The sequence below is a fragment of the Megalobrama amblycephala genome, linkage group LG19 (assembly GCF_018812025.1).
Source record: "Megalobrama amblycephala isolate DHTTF-2021 linkage group LG19, ASM1881202v1, whole genome shotgun sequence".
In the NCBI taxonomy this organism is placed as follows: domain Eukaryota; kingdom Metazoa; phylum Chordata; class Actinopteri; order Cypriniformes; family Xenocyprididae; genus Megalobrama; species Megalobrama amblycephala.
In genome coordinates, this window is record NC_063062.1 from 8,599,768 (window position 1) to 8,623,486 (window position 23,719).

General features: G+C 37.3%; 1 protein-coding gene across 3 annotated transcripts in view; it reads left to right on the forward strand.

The window, feature by feature from the left end:
- The window catches only part of cdh13 (cadherin 13, H-cadherin (heart)), a 421,886-nt gene that overhangs the window by 224,095 nt on the left and 174,072 nt on the right, over window positions 1–23,719 (forward strand). For all 3 annotated transcript variants that reach the window (XM_048168174.1, XM_048168172.1, XM_048168175.1), the window contains one exon: window positions 11,157–11,301. In XM_048168174.1, coding sequence (XP_048024131.1) covers window positions 11,157–11,301 — 145 coding nt within the window. The remainder of the gene's footprint in view (window positions 1–11,156; window positions 11,302–23,719) is intronic.

Below are 23,719 nucleotides of genomic sequence, written 5' to 3' on the forward strand. Positions count from 1 at the left end.
TAGATGTGGTTACAGATTTAAAGGGATAGTTCACCCAAAAATAAAATTCTGGTTCATTATTTACACAATCTCATGTCGTTCACTGAAAATCTTACCTTAAATATCTAGCTTGAGAGGTATTGTCTCTATTCACTTTCATTGTATGCAAAAGATCAGCTTGGAGAATCTGCAAGCAAATAAGTGTTCAATGTAAGAAGGATTTTCATTTTCAGGTAAACTATCCCTTTAAATATTCCCATGATGCTATTGAAAGAAACCTTCTCTTCATATTGATGCATGAGCAATGAATATATAGTAGAAAGCTCCAGTGGGAAAGAATACGAGTGAATATTATTTGCATAGTATTGGCCAATAATGTGACAACTGTGATCCTTTTTTGCGGTAATCAGGAACGGAGGGCAGATATAAAGAGAGCAGGAAGTGAGATTAGGAAGATAAATTCACAAGGCTGTAAATTCACACAGAAGAAATGTGGACAGATGTGGTCTAAGCAAAACAGACAGACTGACACTGGCTGCGTAACAGCCAGACTGCACGTCAATGGCCGGATTCCTGCTCTGAATGTAAAGTGATGCATCTCACCAGCACAGGCTAAGCACTACAGCACTAAAAACTAGAGCTGTCAATTGATTATAGTATTTTATTGCATTTTCATTGTCTTAATTTCAGTTGTTAATGCATTTAGTTTGATGTTACAGAACTCATTTGTGTGGAGACCAATTGACAGATTCTTTAAAATTCTAATTCTGTCCAAACAAGATGCAGAATTGCGCAATTTGAAATTGATACTAATATGAAATGTTTCTTAAGCACCAAATATGTTGCAGCTAGCATATTAGAATGATTTCTGAATGGATCATGTGAAACTGAACACTGGAGTAATGATGCTGAAAATTCAGCTTTGCCATATAAGAGGATTAAATTACATTTTAACTGCATTTTGATCAAATAAAAAGGTGAGCATGAGAGACTTGTTTTCGGAAACAAACATTTGTGATTCAATAATGTATTTCTCCATGAGTCGGTTCTGAAGCTTCTGATAATTGACCTTTATATTGTCAAAAACTTGAATAAACACATTAACGGTAATTCCAGTAATCGCATATATTACCTCTACTGCCCTAGTAAAAATCCAGGGACTGCCCCTGTCAGTCCGTTATTGTTCTCACAAGAGTGATTTCAGTGTGTTTGTGCCATTTGTTTTGTAGTGGATCACCTGAGGACGTTTTGACTGTGATGAGAGGAGAGAGAGCACTTGTCCGTCTCCCGTGTCTCAGGGTTCACAGGGGCTGTGTGAAGACCAGCGGGGTATAAGTGCACTTGACAGGGATGTAAACACCCCTCAGATGAGAGTCAGAAAGAGCAGGCAGCAGAAATGAAGGGCAATAAGATGAAAACAACAGCAGCAAGAATGGCAAACACTGCCAGTTAAAGATGGCGCCTCTGTGGGAAGACAGACTAGGATATCAAAGGTGCTTTTAAGGGAATGAGGCTTCTGGATATGCAGAAGGTGATACTTTTTGAAGTCGGCTTATGTAAGTTTTGTCCTGCTCCCGTATGCGTGATGATACAATGGATGCCCGTGTGCATACTTCTCCAGAAAATGAGGCCCAGAACTCTGTAGCGAGCTCCTGTAGTGCACTGACACGTCTGTTTTAAAGAAAATGAGCCACACCAGGGGGTCTGACGGGGTGTAATGATGTTTGATGTCTGCTGTAATGTGTGCAGCATACTTGCTGTAGCTTAAATCTCTATGAATGTTGTTTAGCTTTGGATTTAATGGGCATACATCTATAAAAGATTTAAAAGGCATACATGTCTTTTTTTGACAGTTCATGCTGACAAGATTTACATAGGAATCTGAGGGAAGTGAGGAAGGCACTGATCACTTTCCTTTAAGAAATGCAATTTCATTTCTGTCATGAAAATCTAATTTTCCTGGATCTTTGGAAATTAAAAGGACATTTAGCTTAAAAAAAAGATCATTTACTCATCCTCATGTTGTTACAAAGTTGTATGACTTTATTTCTTCTGTGAACAACAAGATATTTTGAGAGATATATCAGTGTTTGTTTGCTTTTTGTGAAATAACTTTTATTTTTATTTCCCCTTTAAATAGTTTAATTTAGAGTAAATTCTGTAAATGTCACAACTCTGTTTATTAAACCTAACATGCAAAAACAGCTTTCAGACTTCTACAACTTTTGATATTTGCTTGTTTAACAGTAAAAACAACAACAACAACAACAACAACAAAGAACTTTACTTATAATTTCAACTTTTTTTTCTTGGATTTGTAATTTTATATCTTACATTTGTTCACATATTTGTCTTACGATTACAGCTTTATACTCTATCTATCTATCTATCTATCTATCTATCTATCTATCTATCTATCTATCTATCTATCTATCTATCTATCTATCTATCTATCTATCTATCTATCTATCTATCTATCTATCTATCTATCTATCTATCTATCTATCATAAATGTGGAAAGTACAGTATGGAAGTTTCTTTCTGCCATGGAATAAAAAATACAAAAGGTAATTGCAACTTTTTATCTCACAATTTTGACATTTTTCCTCTCAATTGCGAGTTTATATCTCACAATTCTTACTTCTTTTCTTAGAATTGCGGGATATAAAGTCGCAATTGCAAAAAATAAAGTGAGAATTGTGAGTTATAAACTCGCAATTGCGAGAAAAAAAGTCATTTATATCTCACAATTCTGACATTATGGGCCCTATTTTAACGATCTAAACGCAAAGTGTAAAGCGCACGGCGCAGGTGCACTCGGGGAGTGTCCAAATCCACTTTTGCTATTTTAACGACGGAAAAACGGTCCGTGCGCCGGGGCGCATTTTTGAAATAGGTTGTCCCTATTCTCTTAATGAGTAATGGGCGTAACGTTCAATCAACCAATCAGAGTGTCATCTCCCATTCCCTTTAAGAGCGAGACTATTAAAACCATGCTATTTACATGGCGTACACGCGATGAGTCAGTTAATATATATGTGTGTGTATTGGCACGATTGTTCAATTAATTAGCCAATTTCGTTCATCATTATAAGTAGTAATAGGCTGAATTGAAAATAGGTAGCCTAATTCTAATACACGCAATGATACTGTAATCCTTTTGTTTTTAATATTTGGCATGTTTGTGTGATGCGCATCCCTGTGTGTAATAAGCAAAGTCAACGCGCACTGTGGCGCAGTTTCTTCCAACGCGCTCTAACAAAAAAATATTGCGCCATTGACTTTAGACTTTAGACCAGGTTTGAGTTGATCTATGGCGCAGTCTATTTTCAGCTCCTTAAAATAGCAATGCGCCGGCAATGTGCCTGAACACACCTCTTTTTTAGACCAGCACGCCCATGGACGAACTAACTGCCGCAAATGCATTTACTAATTTAAGGACGTGGCGCTGAACGGGAAAACGCAAATGGCGCCGGACGCAAACTAGCAAACACACTTGCGCTGCGCCTTGCGTCGCATTGCGCCAGGTGTATTATAGGGCCCTATAACTCACAATGGTGACTATATCACACAATTCTGAGAAAATTCTGTGGCGGAAACAAGCTTCCATAGGAAACAGACTTCCTTATTAGAAAATCTTAAAACAGATTTTGAATGTGTTTTCTCAGAATTTTTGACTCCAGTGCAAGAGAGTCCTTCTAAGGAATCCCTGCATTAGGACAGAGTGGAGTATGCATTATATACAAGATCCCTTACCTAACAGTTACTCATTTAAGATGCGTGGAGGGTGTTTATACACTCTTAAAAGCACAACCAAAACGTCAACTAGTGGCAGAACTAATCGACTAGTCTGTGTGAACCCTAGTAAATGGTCTCTCTCTGTACAGCAGCAGGCTGTGATGATGTATCGAACCATTAGTGCTATAAACTCTGATGTGGGCAGTCTGTATCATTAAGAGCATGAGATCTGTTGAGCGGACTCATGACTGCACTGGTTGTGGCCACACAAAGAGACTGACCTATGCCTCCGCGAGAAACAGAGAGAGCAGATGAGAGTGATGTCATGCATTACTGGCAGCAATTGCAACGCTCGGGTAATGTGCTGGCAGAGAGGAACTCCCCCGTTTTGGCCACTCTGCGTAATGGATCATTCCTGATGGGCTCTTAGGGTAATGCAAAATGGCAAGTGCTATCATTGGTCATTTCCACTGGGGTGAGAAGGGAGGGGAGACTCATCATCCGTTAACACAGCTAGGAGTTATGAGACGCTAATTTGAGCTCTTAATGTTTCCGCTCTGAGCCAGGGAAGTTGTGAGTCACGTTATGAAGCCGGTGCCTTTCCAGGAGCTTTTGAAAGTAGATTTTTGTATGCTACGAAGATTGACTGCTCTGTGATAAATGGCTTATGTTGAAATTTGTTTATTATTTGTTTATTTTTACATTTTGTAATATTTTAAACATTCTGTCAGGCAAACCAACCATTGCTTAGATAGATCTATATATAAATAGATAATATGCTGCATTAATTTGATAAAAATTACAGTAAAACAGTAACACTAATAGTGTGAAATTTTAATTTTAATATATTAGATTAGATAGATAGATAGATAGATAGATAGATAGATAGATAGATAGATAGATAGATAGATAGATAGATAGAAAGTAGGGGTGTAACGATTCATGCAGTTAGACGACGAATACAGTCAGTCACAGGCGATCCACACTACGATCCAGAAGGGGGTGCGCACAGTAATACTTTTTAGCCTAACCTATTTTAACCAGCATTAACCACCAATAATCGCAATACGCTCTGTTTTTTGTTACTTTCGATAAGAAACAAAGTACCATCTTTCAAATTCTGTCCGTTTTATCAGGAAATTCAAACAACAAATGCTGTTTTGATGCTTTTTGATATGGTGTGATAGATCGCTATATAGGTGCCTCAGTTCAAAAGGCAACGTGAAGCGCTAGTGAACGCGATCATCTCTTCCTCTTCACTACTACCGAATGAACATGAAGGTATGTTGAAAGATACAGTACAACTTACTGAAATATATCATATCTCGTTTAATAGCTTAAAGGTGCCCTAGAATGCTTTTTCACAAGATGTAATATAAGTCTAATGTGTCCCCTGAATGTGTCTGTGAAGTTTCAGCTCAAAATACCCCATATTTTTTTTTTTTATATCATTTTTTTAACTGCCTATTTTGGGGCATCATTAAATATGCGCCGATTTAGCGCGTCCCCTTTAATTGCTCGCGCTCCCCGCCCCCAAGCTCGCGACTCTATAATACATTGCATAAACAAAGTTCACACAGCTAATATAACCCTCAAAATGGATCTTTACAAAATGTTCATCATGCTGCATATCAGATATAGTAAGTATGGTGTTTATTTGGATGTTTACATTTGATTCTGAATGAGTTTCATAATGCTCAGTGGCTAACGGGCTAAAGCTAACATTACACACTGTTGGAGAGATTTATAAAGAATGAAGTTGTGTTTATGAATTATACAGACTGCAAGTGTTTAAAAATGAAAATAGCGACATGACTCTGATCTCCGTTAATACAGTAAGAAACGATGGTAACTTTAACCACATTTAACAGTACATTAGCAACATGCTAACGAAACATTTAGAAAGACAATTTACAAATATCACTAAAAATGATGATATCATGGATCATGTCAGTTGTTATTGCCCAATCTGCCATTTTTCGCTATTGTCCTTGTTTGCTTACCTCCATAAAGTCTGATGATTCAGCTGTGCACAGCTCCAGACGTTAATACTGGCTTGTCTAATGCCTTGAACATGAGCTGGCATATGCAAATATTGGGGGTGTACATATTAATGATCCCGACTGTTACGTAACAGTCAGTGTTATGTTGAGATTCGCCTGTTCTTCTGAGATCTTTTAAACAAATCAAATTTACATAAGAAGGAGGAAACAATAGTGTTTGAGACACTGTATGTCATTTCCAACTGAACTCTGAATTCTTGTTATTCAACTATGCAAAGGTAAATTCAATTTTCAATTCTATGGCACATTTAATCAGTGTTTCAACCATGGAAAGAGGTCTATAAAACAGCTTGTAAACAATGTCACGTAGTATTACATTCACCTCAGAAAAGCCATTCGGTGTCAACAGCTTGTTAGTTCGCTAGAGAAATGCTCTGTTTTTGCTAAATATATGCACTATATTAGCCTATATATTAATTATTTTTTACTTAACCTGTTAGTTAAAGTGTAAGGCCTAAATAAATCCGTCATGAAAACAAGTTATGACAGCCACTGTGTAAATGATTATATTTCAACAACAAATTGGAGAAACAGAAGTTAATGCAAAAACTGCCTTATGTGTAATTTACATGTTAATGATACATAAATGTATTATTATTATTTGAGTGTTTTTGCATAATTAAATAAATAGCAACTGAATTTAATAATTTGGGCTCTGTTGTTAATTGTATCCTTTATTATAGTAATGTGCAAGTAAGGGCTCCCTAATAGTTAGACAAACCAAAATTTATTCAGACACCTTGAACATTTCATTCATTAATACAGTTTATTCTCTATAGTTTAAAAAAATGGCAATAAAATATGACAACATGTCAGAGTTAAACTGTGTCAGAAAAAAATGAATAATTATGTCAGATAACACTTAAGCAAAACATGGTCAGGTCAAAGTGTCTGAATAATTTTTGGTTCCAAATTTTATCAATTTTACTATGAGGGACACAAGTGGCATCTGTTTTGTAGAATGATGCTTGTATAGTGAAAACTTTGTAAGTCTGTCGGCACAAGCTCTTTATATCTCCCCTTCCCACCAAAATCTGGTACATAAAGTTCAAAGCATTGCGTCAGCATAGGTTACATGTGCGCAAATAAAACATAACTCTACAGGGTAGAGTTAGAGATGCCCAGTATGGGAGTTCTGAGCTCTTTTATCAGACAGTGATTTGCGTCAGGTTAACGTGTTTCACGGGCCAATTGCTCAGGAGCGTCTAGTAAGCAGTAACATGTCTGGCCTGGGGTATTATGTTTGGCGTACAAGTGTGCGTGTTTGTGTTTGAGGCAGAGAGACAGGACGTGCTGTGCGTTAAGCCTTTTTTGCTTTGAGATGCACACCTCCCGGGGGTGTGGAACGCACACAGTTACGGCAGCGCTAGGAGATGTGAGGAATGAATAAGTGATGTGGGCTTTGGGGAGGCCCGGCTCTGAGGCGGTTGGGCTGAGAGATTGAGGCACAGAAGCGAGGCAGATGCTAGCGCCTCAGCCATCGCTGCACTCTCAGGTGGGCCCTTGTGAAACTTCACACTGTGAAAAGCAGATAAATTTTCTTTCTCTCCTTTTCTTCTCGCGAACCCCTCCCGTCACACTTCTAAACGTGTCCCTGCACTGTTGTTATTTTTTCATATGCATTCTCATTTTCCCCACACGACTTGCTGTTTTGTCTACCTGTTTTTAAGGTTGTGTACAGCTTCCCATCTTTCCATTCCTTTTTGTCTCTTTATGAATCCATTCTCCCCAACAGTTTTACCTATTTTTCAGTCACCTTGGACTCTGTGGTTTGGCTCTCTGCACTTCTTAGTGAGGATTTTTGGTCCATTTAGGCTGAAATAAGCACAGAAAATGGGATATTGAGGGAAAGCTGTGGAAAAACAAAGCTTAAAGGGTTAATTCACCCAAAAATTAAAATTCTTTAATTAATTGACTCACCCTCATATTGTTCCACACCCGTACGACCATTGTTCATCTTCGAACACCAATTAATATATTTTCGGAGCGTGTATCAAACTGCCAAAAGTCATGCCCCCCAGTGGTGAACCATTGAAATTTCGAAACACTTATGATGTAACAAAGCCTCGTTTACTGAAATCACATGACTTTTGCAGTTTGATACACACTCCGAACCACTGATTTGAAGCAAAAGATTCGTAAAGCTTCAAAGCTTCATGCAGTGTTTTGAAATTGTCCATCAGTAGATATTGTTGAAAAAAGTTATTTTATTTTTTTTGGCACACAAGAAGTATTCTCGTCACTTCATAACATTAAGGTTGAACCACTGAGCCTCATTGAGCCATTGGATTTTATGAAAAAAATATCTTAATTTGTGTTCCGAAAATGAACGAAGTTCTTACGGGTGTAGAACGACATGAGGGTGAGTAATTAAAGGTGATAGAGAGTATTTTTTTATCGACTGAGAATCCAAAGACTGTTACTGAGTTTTTGAAATGAGCGTATGCGTAAGAACAACCCCCCCCCTCCTTCACAGCAAAGGAACGCCTCCCAAAACTCGTGCACGAGTATTGGAACACGAGTGTTTACCACCGGCATTCGTTGTGTCGTGTTAGTGGATTCATTATGTCAGACTCACCGCAGGTAACTCATAATCTGCAGTTGTTACTCCTTTCTCCTGACAAAAACATCGCATGCAGCGCCCGTGGAGTGTGGAAAGTTACTGGAGAGCGCAGCCGCGCTCGTCTCTCACAAGGAACGTCATTGCAGTGATTGACAAGCCAGAGGGCCAATCGCGCACGTCTCTCACAAGGAACGTCACGGCAGTGATTCACATAAACGATTGGCTGATGTTTTTTAAGGCCCTACCTCGTGCACAGATGATGTATATTAATATTATTACTTTCAGTGCACCTAATAAATAGTCTTTTATCAGTTAGTAAAGACAGTTTCAAGTAATATTGCAAAAATGTATAAAACAAAACATCCTATTTAGCATCTTTAATGACAGAATTTTCATAAAAAATGATAAAACTAACCCTTTAAAGGGTTAGTTTTATCAAATTACTGGCACCATTTACTCACCCTCATGTCATTGCCAGAACTCTATGACATTCTATGACATTGAGTTATACAGTTGAGAAAATGATGACATTTTTTTTATTTTGGGGTAAACTGTCCATTTAAGTCCAATCACAGCAGTCTGTACTCACAAAAAATTTTACTTTAAAACACTGAATTTAGCCGAGGATATATGGGTTGGGCTCATCACAGAAATGATTTGTCAGTATTTTTCAGTGTTTTGATTATATTTATTTCAATAGTTTTTTTCCCCAACAGTTCTTGTCTTCAAGCAGATTCAAAATATTTATTGTAAGAAGTAGATACAGTAAAATCATAAAGTACAATGTGCAGTAAAATCAGTAAAAGTAATTCAGCCATGCTTATGGATTGTATTTAATAATTTCATTTAATAATTCATAAGCCAATATGATAATAAACAGCAAAATTTACCTAGATACAGTACCAGTCAAAGGTTTGGGGTCAGGAAAGATTTTTTTTTTTTTTTCAATAAGTCTCTCATTTTCACCAAGGCTGCATTTATTTGACCAAATATACGGTAAAATAGTAATATTGTGAAGTCTTAATACAATTTACAATAACTGTTTTCTGTTTTGTTACATTTATTTTAAAATGATATATATTCCTGTGACAGCAAAGCTATATTTCAGAAGCTTCTTAGGAAGGAAACTTTCAAAGTTTTCAATGTCACATGATCATCCTTCAGAAATCATTTTAATATATTTTGAGCTCAAGAAACATTTCCTACTATTGAACAGTCAGGTCAGCTTTTCATTTGAACAAATCATTTGAAAGCTTGATTGAAAGCTTTAAAATTGAATCAATTAATTTAAATGAATTAATTTAAATGAGCAGTTTGATCTGATTCAGTAAAAGAGTCAAAGTTGTTATTTGAGTCATTTCTGTAGCACTAGTATCACCAAATTTCAGTGATTATATTTCTGCCTTAATTCCATCATGCTTGCAGGACAGGGATGGATTGAAAAAACAGTCTAATGTCACAGTCTTTACTTAATGGTGAAATAAAAATTGCATTAAAATTATACTTAATCAAACATTGCTTTTGATTAATCACAAATATGTCATGGATTTTCAATATATAAGTCAGTTTCATCATCAGACAAGCAAGAAGCAGTGCAATTTATTCAAACTGTGCAGTGCCTTCAAAAAAAATGTGTGTATTTCTGAGAGCTAGTAGTCTGTTCTTCCTCTGTGTCTCTTCTCCTCAGCACCATTACAGCAGACAGGCTCTCATACGGCAGATCAGCCGTAATCACAGACAAACACTCATCTCCACTCAGATCCTTCAATAATTGCTGACCACAGGCAACATAGGTAGCCATTACCCATGAGTCAATCCGAAAGACCTTTTTTTTTTTTTTGCATTAAGTATTTTTCATCACTAACTATGAGGGAAACAGGCTAGTGAACAGTAGGATTAGTCTTGTTTTTGCGAAATGAAATAATGGTCATGGCAGTACTTTAGAAGAAATTAGTTGTTTGTTCCATACATGTGTTGGTCCGTTATCACTAAACTATATAAGTCTAAACTATATCTTTTCAAAATGTTTCATTGTGTAGATTTCATTTCAACTGCAGATCTACACTTTAACATATTAAAATATGACAAACCTTTAAAAGTATTGTTAAAAATTTTGATAATCTAGATAAAGAGAGCAGTAATCGTCAACCATTTCAGTAGGCACTATTTATATACATTTTCACAGAAAATCAAAAAATTTAATCTTCTTACTACAATGAAAATGTTACACAGAGACATTTTTATTGTGCATCAGATTCAGTCAAATTTGATCTTTAATTGTCTTTATTTATGATAAAAGCAATGCTAGGTATGAAATTAATCGTAAAAAATGTGTGTATTTTATTTAAAAAAAAATATTAAATTTAATTTCCACCACTAATGTGTGATTTTAGTTGATGTGGAAATGACATTTGTTCATGGTGGTTCTGGGGATATTTATAGTATGTAAATTATATAAACAGTCTCCAAATGTGTCCAGTTTCTGTGTCAAATTGATGAGCAAATGAAAGAAGAAAGAACAATGTGAAATGTAAAAGGTCTCTGGATATTATTTCTTATGATTATTCTTAAATATGAAAAAAAAAATTGCATTTCTTCAGCTGACAACACAAAATGTTAATGTTCCTTTTTACAAAATCCTGTCACCTATCTAAAGTTTTCTTCAGGCTTCTCTTTAAGATGTGAATCGTCTCACATCACTTGTGTGAAATCTCAACTGCCTGACAGTGAATGCAACTGAAGAAACACTTTGTTTACAGACAGCTGCTGCCAGAAACTGAGTTTTTCCTTTTTTGTCTTTCCCTCTCCCATAGCTCCAGGTATCCACCACTGACCTAAGTGGCAAGTTGGTAGAGGGACCAGTAGACTTGGACGTGTCTGTTATTGACCAGAATGACAACAGACCAGTCTTCAAGGAGCCGCGCTACTCTGGGGAGGTTCTGGAGGGCTCCCCCACAGGTACTGTACCCTGAAATGACAGTGTTTGTGTTCTTGTGGTTGAAATGAATGTTTCTAGGGAACTGGAAGAATAAAGTTGAGACCAGTGTTTTCTAAGGGTCTAAATATCTTTGATAATAGTGATTGAAGAGAAAACTTTGGTTCAGTTTGATGGACCACTGCCAGTGCAAGATAAGGACTATAACTTGTTGTTTTTCATTAGTTGTGTTTGCATCTTCATTATTAAGGTGAATACTAAAGGTTAATGGCTTGTAGAAACTCATTCCTGCTTTTATGCTATAGACATGAATGATACATCAAATCGAATGGCTTGTTGAATAGCGTGTGCTGTTACTTGACTATGTTATTGAACTAATGATTTGCATCTGGCAGAACTAAACTTATTGAAGTATACAGACCCGAGCAATATCAAAGTCGGTGGTTTTCAACAAGGTTTCATTTGCAACAAAGATAAACATGGTTTGTGTCGATCACAATGTTGTGAATGAATGTTGCCATGAAACCACCAAAGTTTGTGAGTGTATGTGCAGGTTTAATTGTGAGGACCAGCCAGTAGTCCCCACAAGGGAAATGGATGAATAAACATACAGAAATGTTGCTTATTTGAAAATGTAAAAATTCTGAAAGTTTTCTGTGATGGGTAGGTTTAGTGTAGGTTTGTACAGTATAAAAGTCATTATGTCTGTGGAGAGTCCCCACAAAGACAGCAAAACCTATTGTGTGTGTGTGTGTGTGTGTGTGAGAGAGAGAGAGTGATAGAGAGAGTACATAATTGAATATTGGCCGCATTAGCGGATAATGAGCTGAATCACGGACTTCTGACATGGCTCTCTTTTCATACAGATTACATAAACACAGAATGTTTGTTTTCGATTTGACTTAAAACCTGACATTTCAACGTTTCTTTAGACATAAGTGTCATTTTTTTGTCATTAGTATTCATAAGTTACAGTTGTAACTATCAGATTGGACTTCGTTCAGAGGGAGACGAGAGATCACGCATCATGTTAGTTTTCTTTATTTTACAAAAAGCACAACATTGTGTTTTTACTCTGAGTGTACACAAATAAAAGAAGACATTCTATAGTTTCAATTGATATATTACTTATGTTTCTATGACAAGAAATGACGGAGTATTTTAAGTCTGTTTTGCTGCAATGTGAAAAAATCCTGCAAAACGCGCCGGCGCGTTACCCGACTCCAGAGAGTTAAAGCCCAAAGTATACTTCAGATTTTATGCATACGCGAGGTGTACAGTGCGCGTGGCGTGAATTTCATCATCAGAAGAGTACGTGCGTACTGTACGTGCACCAGCAGATTTTGTATGCGCAGGTCGCACATGCGCATTTAAATTTTTTTTGCACTAATTATTTTATCCACAAAGTGGCAACTGTGCCCTAGGGACGTAGATTCACAAGGTAGTCAAAGAAAAACTGCATAAACAGAACAGACTGGAACACATGCAAGCTACAGACAATGGAGGCCTATATAAACGACAGGTTGTGCAAAGAGTTTAGAACGTACCCTCACTTGTACAACTCTAGCATGAAAAAATACAAATATATTTACATGGGTTGTAACTTGTAGCGAGAGATTGCTCAAAACGGCGCATGTGTCGAATGCCTGTGTATGCGTACGAGTCAACCGACGTATACTTTGGCTGTTCGTTCAATTGTGCACATACGCTAGCGTACGCGTAAAAAAAAAAAAAATACAAAGTATACCCAGGGCTTTATTCAGCAAGTATGCATTAAATTGATCAAAAAGTTACAGTAAAGTCTTTTACAATGTTACAAAAAAATATATTTTGAATTAATGAATGTGGCATGGAAAAATATATATTAAAACATATTAAAATAATATAAGTATACAGAAATATATATATATATATATAACCACCTAGCAACCTGTTAGCTAAAGTCTAGAAACCACCCAAAACACCATAGCAAAATTCTTGAATAATGCAGCTAGTTTTGCATTGGCAAACATCACTCAGTTTTCTTCAGAAAAAGTAAAAATCTTTTTTTTTTCAAAAAGCAATTTAGTCTTACAGATTTCATCATCATACTGAAACAAGAATGTTACCGAAATAATGTATTTTACATCATAGTGTCTAAAGTATTTGCAAAGGGTTGCACATGATCTCTTTTGTTTTCTTTCTGCATAGCTATAAAGCAAAGACTACATGTTTTATTAAAAAAAAAGTACACTTTTAAAGTCATCCCTAATGAGCAAACACATTATCTCCAAGCGTGTATGTTCACACGGTGCACCGCTGAGATAGCTTCGTAGAGTTAATCGTGAACATCCCTCACAAATGGCAGCCTGCGTTTATCTCGCCACCAGAGAATGCTACATTGTTTTCATGATGTGTCTGATAAATCATAAAAGAATTGGACCATTTACAGACTGCACGACACTTTCTTCAGTCCCTTGCCCTCAAGAAATAAGAAATTCATTGAGACACAACTCCGTCCTCAGAGGTCCCAGTACTGCACTTCCATTTCACAATCCTTCCATCATTTTTCCCACAATTCTTCAGCAATTCCATCACTGCACTTTGCCTCTTTCTTTTTTATACTTACTTAGTTTTTGGTGGCCTGTCACCATGGAAACCCCAAAACACAAGGAACATGGTTTTAGTGTGTTAAAAAGGAGGTATTTTGTGAACCATCATCACCCACACACTCACCAAAAATGCACACAACAAACAATTAAACACTCTGTCGAGCATGTGAACTCTACCTCAGTGAGCATGGCGAGCATAATAGGACGGGAGAGATCATATCAAATTCTTTTCTCTGTGAAGAGTGGGCTGCGCTGCTTTCATTACAACATAAACAAACAGACGTCAGCCTCAAACATCAGTGATAAGGGCAGGATGAACTGATCCAGGTAGAGTAGGCGAATACAATGTGCCTGCTTGTAGATACATTTAGCACGATGAATGGTAATGTGCGCTCTGTCAGGAGTGAGTTAGGGCGGAAGGAGATGAGAGTCCCTAACAGTGGGAAACGTTCCGCCCGCTTCCAGAGTTGCTGTAACTTAGTTAAGCAAAGTGGGTTTATCTAATCGCCAAAAGAGGAATGAAATTTGGCTGAAAGACTTAATGAAATTAAACCAAGACCTTCATGCAACCAGGGAGAACATAAACACCCACAAGCCAAGCACTGTTCACTCAGAAAGTGTTTCTATATATAGAAAATCTATGTTTTATCTTGTATAATAATACTAATAAAATATAAATAATACATTTTTATATAATTATATGTTATTATATTGTATATTATTTTGGGGGAAACATGTTTATAAAACATTTAGATTTTATAAAAAAATAATGTATTTATTTTTTGATTATAAATACATATTTTATAGTATTTTCACTCACCGGCCACTATTAGAAACACCTGTTCAACTGCTCATTAACACAAATATCTAATCAGCCAATCACATGGCAGCAACGGTCAAAATGGTCTGCTAAAGTTCAATTTGAGCATCAGACGGGGAAGAAAGGTGATTTACTGGGAACAACCATCACTAGGGTTTACAGAAAATGGCCCTTAAAAGAGAAAATATCCAGTGAGTGGCAGTTTTGTGGGCAGAAATGCCTTGTTGATGCCAGAGGTCAGAGGAGAATGGTCAGACTTGTTCAAGCTGATATAAAGGCAACAGTCACTCAAATAACCGGTTGTTACAACCGAGTTCTGCAGAAGAGCATCTCTGAATGCACAACATGTGGAACCTTAAAGCAGACGGGCTACAGCAGCAGAAGACAACACCGGATGTCACTCCTGTCAGCTAAGAACAGGAAACAGGCTACAGTTCGCACTGGCTCACCAAAATTGGACAATAGAAAATTGGGAAAAATGGTGCTTGATCTAATGAGTCTCGACATTCAGATGGTAGAGTCTGAATTTGGCATGGATTCACCCTGCTTTGTATCAACATTTCAGGCTGGTAGTGTAATGGTGTAATGGGTATTTTCTTGGCACACTTTGGGCCTTTTAGTACCAACTGAGCATTGTTTAAACCAAGCATGCCGCACAAGTCCTGAAAAGTGAAGCCAAAGCGTTATCAACAGAGGCATCAAGAGACTTTTTCCAGGATTTTTTGGAAGAGATTGGAGCTTTAACTTTAATTTCTTCATTTCCATGAAAACAATAAGACTATCAACTGTTTATTTCACAGGACATAATGAGTTGTTCTGCAGTAAACTGTACTAAACAACCCTGCGGGAGTGTGGGCGGGGCCTTGATAGCGCGCAGCTCCACCTCATGCTTACTACTGTGCGGAATCTGGTCCTGAGTTCACTGCTGCACAGACTTTTGTTTATGGGGTTTCTGGGGTAACCACTGCATTTCTGCTGTTCCATCAGCGCCCTCTGCCTGTCCTTTTGACGCAGTTGATGTACGGTTGATGGGAAAAGTATTCTTAAAATGTATTATAAAAATAAGAATAATTTGTAATTAATAATTAATGGTATTTTGAAGCACCCACGATAACAATATTGTGCATATTCATTATCGTGATATATCGTATTACCAAATATCGGCACATGTCTAATTGGGACATTGGCAGCTTCCTTTTTCTACAGTGGAAGAGAGTATGTCGTCCATATTTTTTTTATAGCCTATGCTTTAAACGCAGCAGGCTACCTGATTATTGTTGCTAACCGAGTCCGTCCCTTTATGACCACAGTGTACCCTTCTTCTGATAGCTACTTCCAGCAGGATAACACACCATGTCACAAAGCTCAAATCATCTCAAACTGATTTCTTGATGAGTTCATTAAACTCAAATGGCCTCCAAAGTCACCAGATCTCAATCCAATAGAGCATTTTTGGGATGTGGTGGTACGAGAGATTCGCATCATGTGCAGCCGACAAAACTGCAGGAACCATGAAGAATTAAGGCAGTCCTGAAGGCAAAAGGGGGTTCAATTCGGTACTAGCAAGGTGTACCTAATAAAGTGGCCAGTGAGTGATATATATATATAATTTATTTATTTATTTTTTGTATATGTATTTTTATTGTGTGAAAACAAAAGAACTGAAGAGAGCTTAGTTGCAAAGAGAGCTTAAAAAAAATCTTTTATAAATATTCTTCCTTCCCATCAGGACTGAGTGCTTCTTTTAAATGAATTTATATTTTGGCTCTTATTCCATGCTACATTTTCATTGCCATGTCTCTCATCTTTTAAGATACCTTAATGGGGAAGATGCATGATATATGGAGAGTAGATCTATTTTAATGTCTATTGCCTCTCAATTAAAACCATTTTTCTATGGAATAAATTTTAAGCTGATCATTTAAAAAGCCTCAAACCATACACCAATAAAAGAGATGCTTTTTACAGTTTCATCATCTTTCATATTAATCAAATGAGTTGCTTTTATCATTTTCATAGCATCTTGTCCTGACCAGTTGTTCAGAGATGCAGAGTTCCTGTTCAGATTGCCATTGTCACTGCTCTACTCAGGGAGCATGTGTGCAGTGCATTGTGGGTGCAGGTGTGCGCTGCAGGGGCCGGGATTTTTCTTCAGTGACTTCCTCTCTCCTCTTTAGGCTTGTGTATGTACTGGTGCAGATGTGCACAGCGTGCCTCCTCCGCTATGTCTCCTGAGCGCATGGCAAAGGAAGGATGAATCTGTATTGCTTTTTAACGCCTCTTTTCAAAGGCCCCGTTAAGCAGAGGAGTATGCCAGTGTGTGTCCGGAGAGGAAATGAAAAATGGGAATTGAGAGCATTTTAAAGAAGCCTACATTAATCAGCACTGGAACCAACAGTCACGGGCCTCCCACTCGGGTCTTGGGTTTAAGATATTCTGCCCTTACCCCCCGCCTGCTTTAATCAGCATGACTGCTGGCACAGGTTAGAAATTAAAGGGCTCAGCACGGTGCCTGATTAGTGAAGGTTTCTGCAAGCTGCCTTTTCAACAAGTCGTAAGGCTGTGCGACTATATGCATGTGTGTACACGTGTTTACTTCTGGCAGTCTTATGAAGTGCCAAGTCAAGATGAACTACTGAGTGAAATGACATTTAAGGAGAGCAAAATTTAGGGCAAGACTTTATTCATTGGGAAATGTTTGGATCATGAACAGTGGGCTCTAAATGACAGATAGTTGGAAGGGAGGTTTTGAAAAACAAGAGCGATTGGTGACATCATCCAAGTGAAGTCATGAACAAGAGTGTGTACGGACGTCACGGTTCGGTTCATGCAATTAGACGACGAATACAGTCATAGACGATCAACACTCCTATCCAGAAGGGGGCGCATGGGGTAATGCAACACTAGCCACATTTCCATCACACATATGCGCAAAACTTATTTTAAAAAGCGATATTTTCTAAATATCGATAAAAAACTATTGCGAAATGATGCCGTTTCCAGTGTTATGCGACTAAAATGTCTTTTTTTGGTAACACTTTACTTGAAGGGGTGTGCATAAGACTGACATGACACCTTCATAATCTTGACATGACATGTGTCATGAATATGAAGGAGGTTTTATGCATGTTTATGACAACTGTCATTAAATGTCATTCGCTCAATTATGTCATTTTTAATGCAAAGATGACATTGTTTGAGATGTCTTTGTTACGACAACTTGACATAAACCAACACATCATAACCTGTCAGTGTCTTTGTCATGACAACTTGACATTAGCAAAACATCATAACCTGTCATAAACATGACATAGCAGATTAATTATCAAACTTAAAAAAAACTAATTAGCGTTATGGGTTAACATTACATTACATTATTTTGGTAACATTTCAGTATAGGGAACACATATATAAACGATTAACTATGACTTTTCCCTCAATAAACTCTTAATTTACTGCTTATTATAGTTAATTGTTAGGTTTAGGTATTGGGTAGGATTAAGAATGTAGAATAAGATCATGCAGAATAAGGCATTAATATGTGCTTTATAAGTACTAATAAATAGCCAATATTTTAGCCATATGAATGCTAATAGTAATAAGCAACTAGTTAAAAGACCCTAAAATAAAGTGTTACCATTATTTTATAACAGTGTCATCTTTTTTACGAAATTTGAAATTGTCTATTATCTGACCTTCTGTTGGAGGAAACTTAAAAAAACAAAAAAAAAACATGAAATGAAAAATAGTCATGACACTGTTATAAAATTATTTGTCAGAGTTTTGTCACTTAATGACATTTTAATGACAAGTTCAATTTGTACCACTGTACTTGAGCTCAAGATACATATTTATGACACTATTATAATGGCCTCATGACAGCCAATGTCAAAACCAACGACATGACAGTTTAATGTAATGTTAACCCATAAAGCTAAATAATGTCAAGTTGTCATGACAAAGACACTGACAGGTTATGATGTATTGGTTTATGTCAAGTTGTCATAACTCGGACATCTCAAACAATGTCATCTTTGCATTAAAAATGACATAATTGAGCGAATGACACTTAATGACAGTTGTCATAAACATTCATAAAACCTCCTTCAAATTCATGACATGTGTCATGTCAAGATTATGAAGGTGTCATGTCAGTCTTATGCACACCCCTTCAAGTAAAGTGTTACCCTTTTTTTTCCTCTCGCGATAAGTCATTTTAAAAATCATGGCCACTGATGTTGGTAGGTTTACATATATACCAGCCACTGCACTAGCAATTATTTTTAATCAAAGAAGATGTAGGCATGTTAAGCATTAGAGGCAAGGAATGCCCCTTATACGTGGGAGCAGCCATGTATGAGGTGTTTCTGGATGTTTCTTCTATCTGCTTCAAGGTCCTGATTAATTCAAATTGTGGCATTTCTTTGTTGTTTTGAATCCAGTCTTTTGTCTTTTACGAGTTGAATGAAGAACTCACATCTTATGTCCAAACATACCGTGCCCTCTTTAAAGAATGAATGACTTTTACATATGGCAGGTGACCTGTAAATGCGAAAAAACTGCTTCCATTGCAGTTTTGCGAAATATTTCTTTTTCGAACTGCCTGAAAAACCACCTCATGCAAGCGTAAAATCTTTTTTTGTGATATGTGGGAGTTTTTGCAAAATCGATGTGTTTCCATTGGGCGTATTTTCAATTCGCAATTTCAATTTGCGCAATTAAAATGGTAATGGAAACGCGACTACTCTGTTTGCTAACCGCCACAACAATAAAAAGAGCAGAAGAAGAACAGCGCATGTGTTAATAATCGCTTGAAAACAAGTCAAATCCATCTTTCTGTGCTCATGGACAAAGGAGAATACTTTGAAAGGCTTGTGATCTCAGCTGTGTGCGAAAAGGAGAGGAACGCGGAAAATTAAGTATTGGAGGGTTGGTCTTAAGCTATGAATGTTTAAATATAGTTTAGGTGGAACAAATTGTAACACTCCTAATGCACAAGTTTTATTTTTCATTATTCTGTTTATTTTGTACTTTTATAACATGAGATGCTTTTCAGTTTTGTAGCTGATTGTCACCAAATCCCTTTTGTTTTTTATCAGCCCTGTTAAAAAATATGACCTATGCACGAGTGCATTCTGTTTACTGCTTAGTGCTTAATACACTGAAGGAGGCTGTACTATACCAACTACCTCAGGGGGGACTTAATCCCGCTAGATGGAACAAACTGTAATTTGCACTACTCTCTGTTCAAAATAAATGAAAATAAACCTAGCATTGTGGATTTGTTGCTTTTTCCGGTAACACTTTAGTTTAGGGTCCAATTCTCACTATTAACTAGTTGCTGATTAGCTTATTAATAGGATATTGGCTGTTTATTAGAACTTATAAAGCACATATTAATGCTTTATTCTGCATGACCATATTCTACAACTCTTAATCCTACCCAATACCTAAACCTAACAACCTTACTAACTAATAAGCAATATTGAGGCAGAAGTTTAAGGTGCAATATGTAAGATTTTTGCAGTAAAATATCCAAAAACCACTAGGCCAGTGTTATATATTTTGTTCACTTGAGTACTTACAATATCCCAAATGTTTCCAACTATTTGAAGAGTTTGGTTCCAAAACGCGATAAACGCCATTTTCAAAAAAGTTGAGTTTCTGCCAAAATCAGTATTGTATCTGGTCGGTATTGAAAAGTCATTTATTAATTTTGTGCAAAATGCGATATCCGTCATGTTATTTTGTCATGTTTTCTCCCTTTCTTTCCAAAACGCGACAAACGCCACTCTCCTTTTTCTGCAGAACGCGATATATCCGCTCAACCAATCACAGCGCACCATTCCACCCACTGTAAACATTGAAAGTTTTTTTAAAAAGCCGTTTTTAATAGCAGTGTACTTGGCAAATGTGTTTATTTAACCATGCGGTGGTGCCAGATACTCTTTAATCGGTAATGACAAATAATTTATAACATTAACAAGAATTCATTTTGGGAGCGATGGCTGAATGTATTTTTAGTAAAATGCCTGTATATAAGATAAATATTGGCAAAGTTTAGACTCTGTCATATATGTGAATCAGCTTAGTTTGTTGTGTATTTTCCATTTGAAAAATAACTTTTATATTGATGGATTAATTGCATTTTGAAAAAAAAGTGTCATGGATTTATTGCATTTTGGGGGAAAAATAATACGTTTTTATTATAAACTTTTTAAAATCAAAATGTAGATTTGAATTTGTAATGTTTTTATAACCAAAAGATGCTATGTGAAAGTTTGAAACAGAAAATGGCGGTTTTCATCTTGCCACTTTCTTGGTATAGAAAACACCTTTTTACTCAAATTAATCAAAATGGAGTTATGGCGTTTTGGAACCAAACTCTTCATTTGTAAATCGTGAAAAAATTGCAATTTTAACCATGCCATTTATCAACACAAGCCATCCGCATTTAATATGATATTCTAAAATCAATCTAGTTTACTGCAGTGTGTCTCAAACAAGTGTCTCACAGCAGCCACCGAGTGAACGCACAGAGTAACGTTATAACATCATTTTCAACACACTCAATCACTACTCATGACCAGAAAAGCAGAAGCGGCGCCGGCGACTGTGGCATAATAAAAGCTCCGCTGCTCATGAGGCGTGTGTTGCACACACAATCGCTCCAGCGGCCTTGTTCAGCTCCAACAACACTCGGTCCTGCTCTGCTTCATACTACAATAACGTTAATAATCGCATCCATGAACATGATTTCTTCCTGAGTCCTATCCCTATTCTTTTGCACCGTCCATTGAGGTGAAGACAACATGTCCCAAGATTCCGCTCTCAAACTTGGCGTCATCAAGCTACGCTTTTGTTTTGAATAGGCCTCTAGCGACCTCTAGCTGACAGAAATCCTACATACTGCACCTTTAATAGTTAGTTAAAGTGAGAATTGGACCCTAAAATTAAAGTGTGACCATTTTTCCTATTGTACCGAAATCGAATCATCTTTTATATTTACTCCAATTACTTTTACTGTTGTTACATTTACTGTGATTGACACAAGAATAGTAAAGGGGCTTGACTTCTGCAATCGCATACAGACCTTCGATCAGTTTTAGAGTCCCAATCTGATACTCCCACCTGTTTGTATATGTGTTTGTTGTATAAATGTTGGCAAAATGACCAGGAATGCCATTAGGAAAGTAAATTGGTCCAATGCTGATGGCGGTAGTAATGAACATATGGCTTGAACGTATCATTCTTTCTCTCTTTCTCCGCAGGCTCCTCCCCACCTCCCTTCTCACACTTTTGCGTGTGTTGTTTGAAATGTTTATTTTGTTCTGAATTGGGAGGACAGTTGCCTATAGGGGGAAACACAGCAGCACTCTGACATTTCTGTGTGTGGTGATAACTGAGCAAACAGTTAGACTTCTGGCAGGCCTTTATTCACTCTCTCTCTTTCTCTCTTTTGTTTCCCTCTCTCTCTGTTTCTACAGGCTATTTTTGTTGGGGAAAATATCTTCATTTCTCAGTTGCCTTTCCTCTTGTCTGCTCTTTGGTTTTTCTATTTTTGAAGTATAAAAGGCTTCTTGGCGTCTTCATTGCACCTGTGATTTTTAGCAGCTCAAAGGAGTGTTCCAGGTTCAATACAAGTTGAGATGTATCCACAGCATAGTTGGCATTTTGTTGATTACTACAGAAAAAACACATAAATAATGTAGCCTTATCAGCTGAGATGGATACAACTAGCACTGAGGTATAATTGTGTGGGTTGTGCCATAGCTCAGGTGGTCTGTCAACACCACTGACCCATTCAGCACAGTGTAATCAGTGATGTCCAGCTCTGTGGCAGAGGTTGGTGACTACCTGCTGCTCTGCCTGTATATTCTCACCTTCTGACAGGACCGTTCGCCATCTCAGCCGTGTCGCAGCCTCCGGCCTGATGTGGCAGCTCTGAGAAAGTGGCATGGGGCTGGCGGAGCGTCGGCCTCAGAAAATAAAAGGCTAAAAAAATCAATAGCTAATTGCCAGGACAGGCCCCCGAGGAGGGCCGGCTAGACCCCAGCTCGGATTGATCTTGGCTAGAAAATGATTGGGCTGAGGGTGACACTAATGCCGGCAGGTAATTTGTAGCATAATGGCATGATGTCTGTGCCATTAGGATTTCCCAGTTGCCAATGTCTCCCTCACAGAGCTCTCACAGGATGACCCCTGCACCCTGCTGCAGACCAGCTTTTCAATCCTACAATGCCTCATTATCTGTCGATCAATCCCATGCTGACTGCCATATTATGGACTAATACTGAACTCTGCTCTGAATTGTTTGTTTTGAAGTAAAACTCCAGTTTTAGACAAAGAAAGAAATGGATAAATCAGTTATTGAACACTTTTGTGGCTATATACAGTATTTAGTTCTGGTCCTCGAATTTGATTTGCTGAGTGACATTCCAAACATGCAGACATTTAGAATAACATTATATTGTCATTTTGTTCATACATGCTCTTCCCCGACTGGCTGTCAGTACATTTAATCTATATATCTAGAGTATATATTATATGAACTGTTGTATTAGAGCAATATCACACTTATATTAATTCAGAATAGCAACACGGCTGTGATTACCTGTGGCCAAATCAGTACAGTACATAGGCATGAATGCAAGTGATACTGCTTGTCACCTCTCTTGTTTATTCACTCTCACCTGCTGTGGTTTTGTCCCAGGTTGCAGCTGTCTCTTTCACATGAGAGTTCCTTTCCGTCTGTTTTACACAAATATACCCCATGAGGGATGACACAGGTGTTCAGGGCGGCATCTGCATCCCACACAATCACAGCTGGATTAGCTGTCACTCAGAACGAGATAGAGAGCATGGGAGTTTGCTTAGTCTACGTTTCACTTCATGCTGCGCTCTCAAATACAGAATTTGCAAATTACCACTGAACTATTCATCTATCTTTAGATTTCTTCTATTTTAAATCTGTGAGTCATTTGAAATCAAATGTATTACCTTAAAAGAATCACTTTTCCAAATATACCA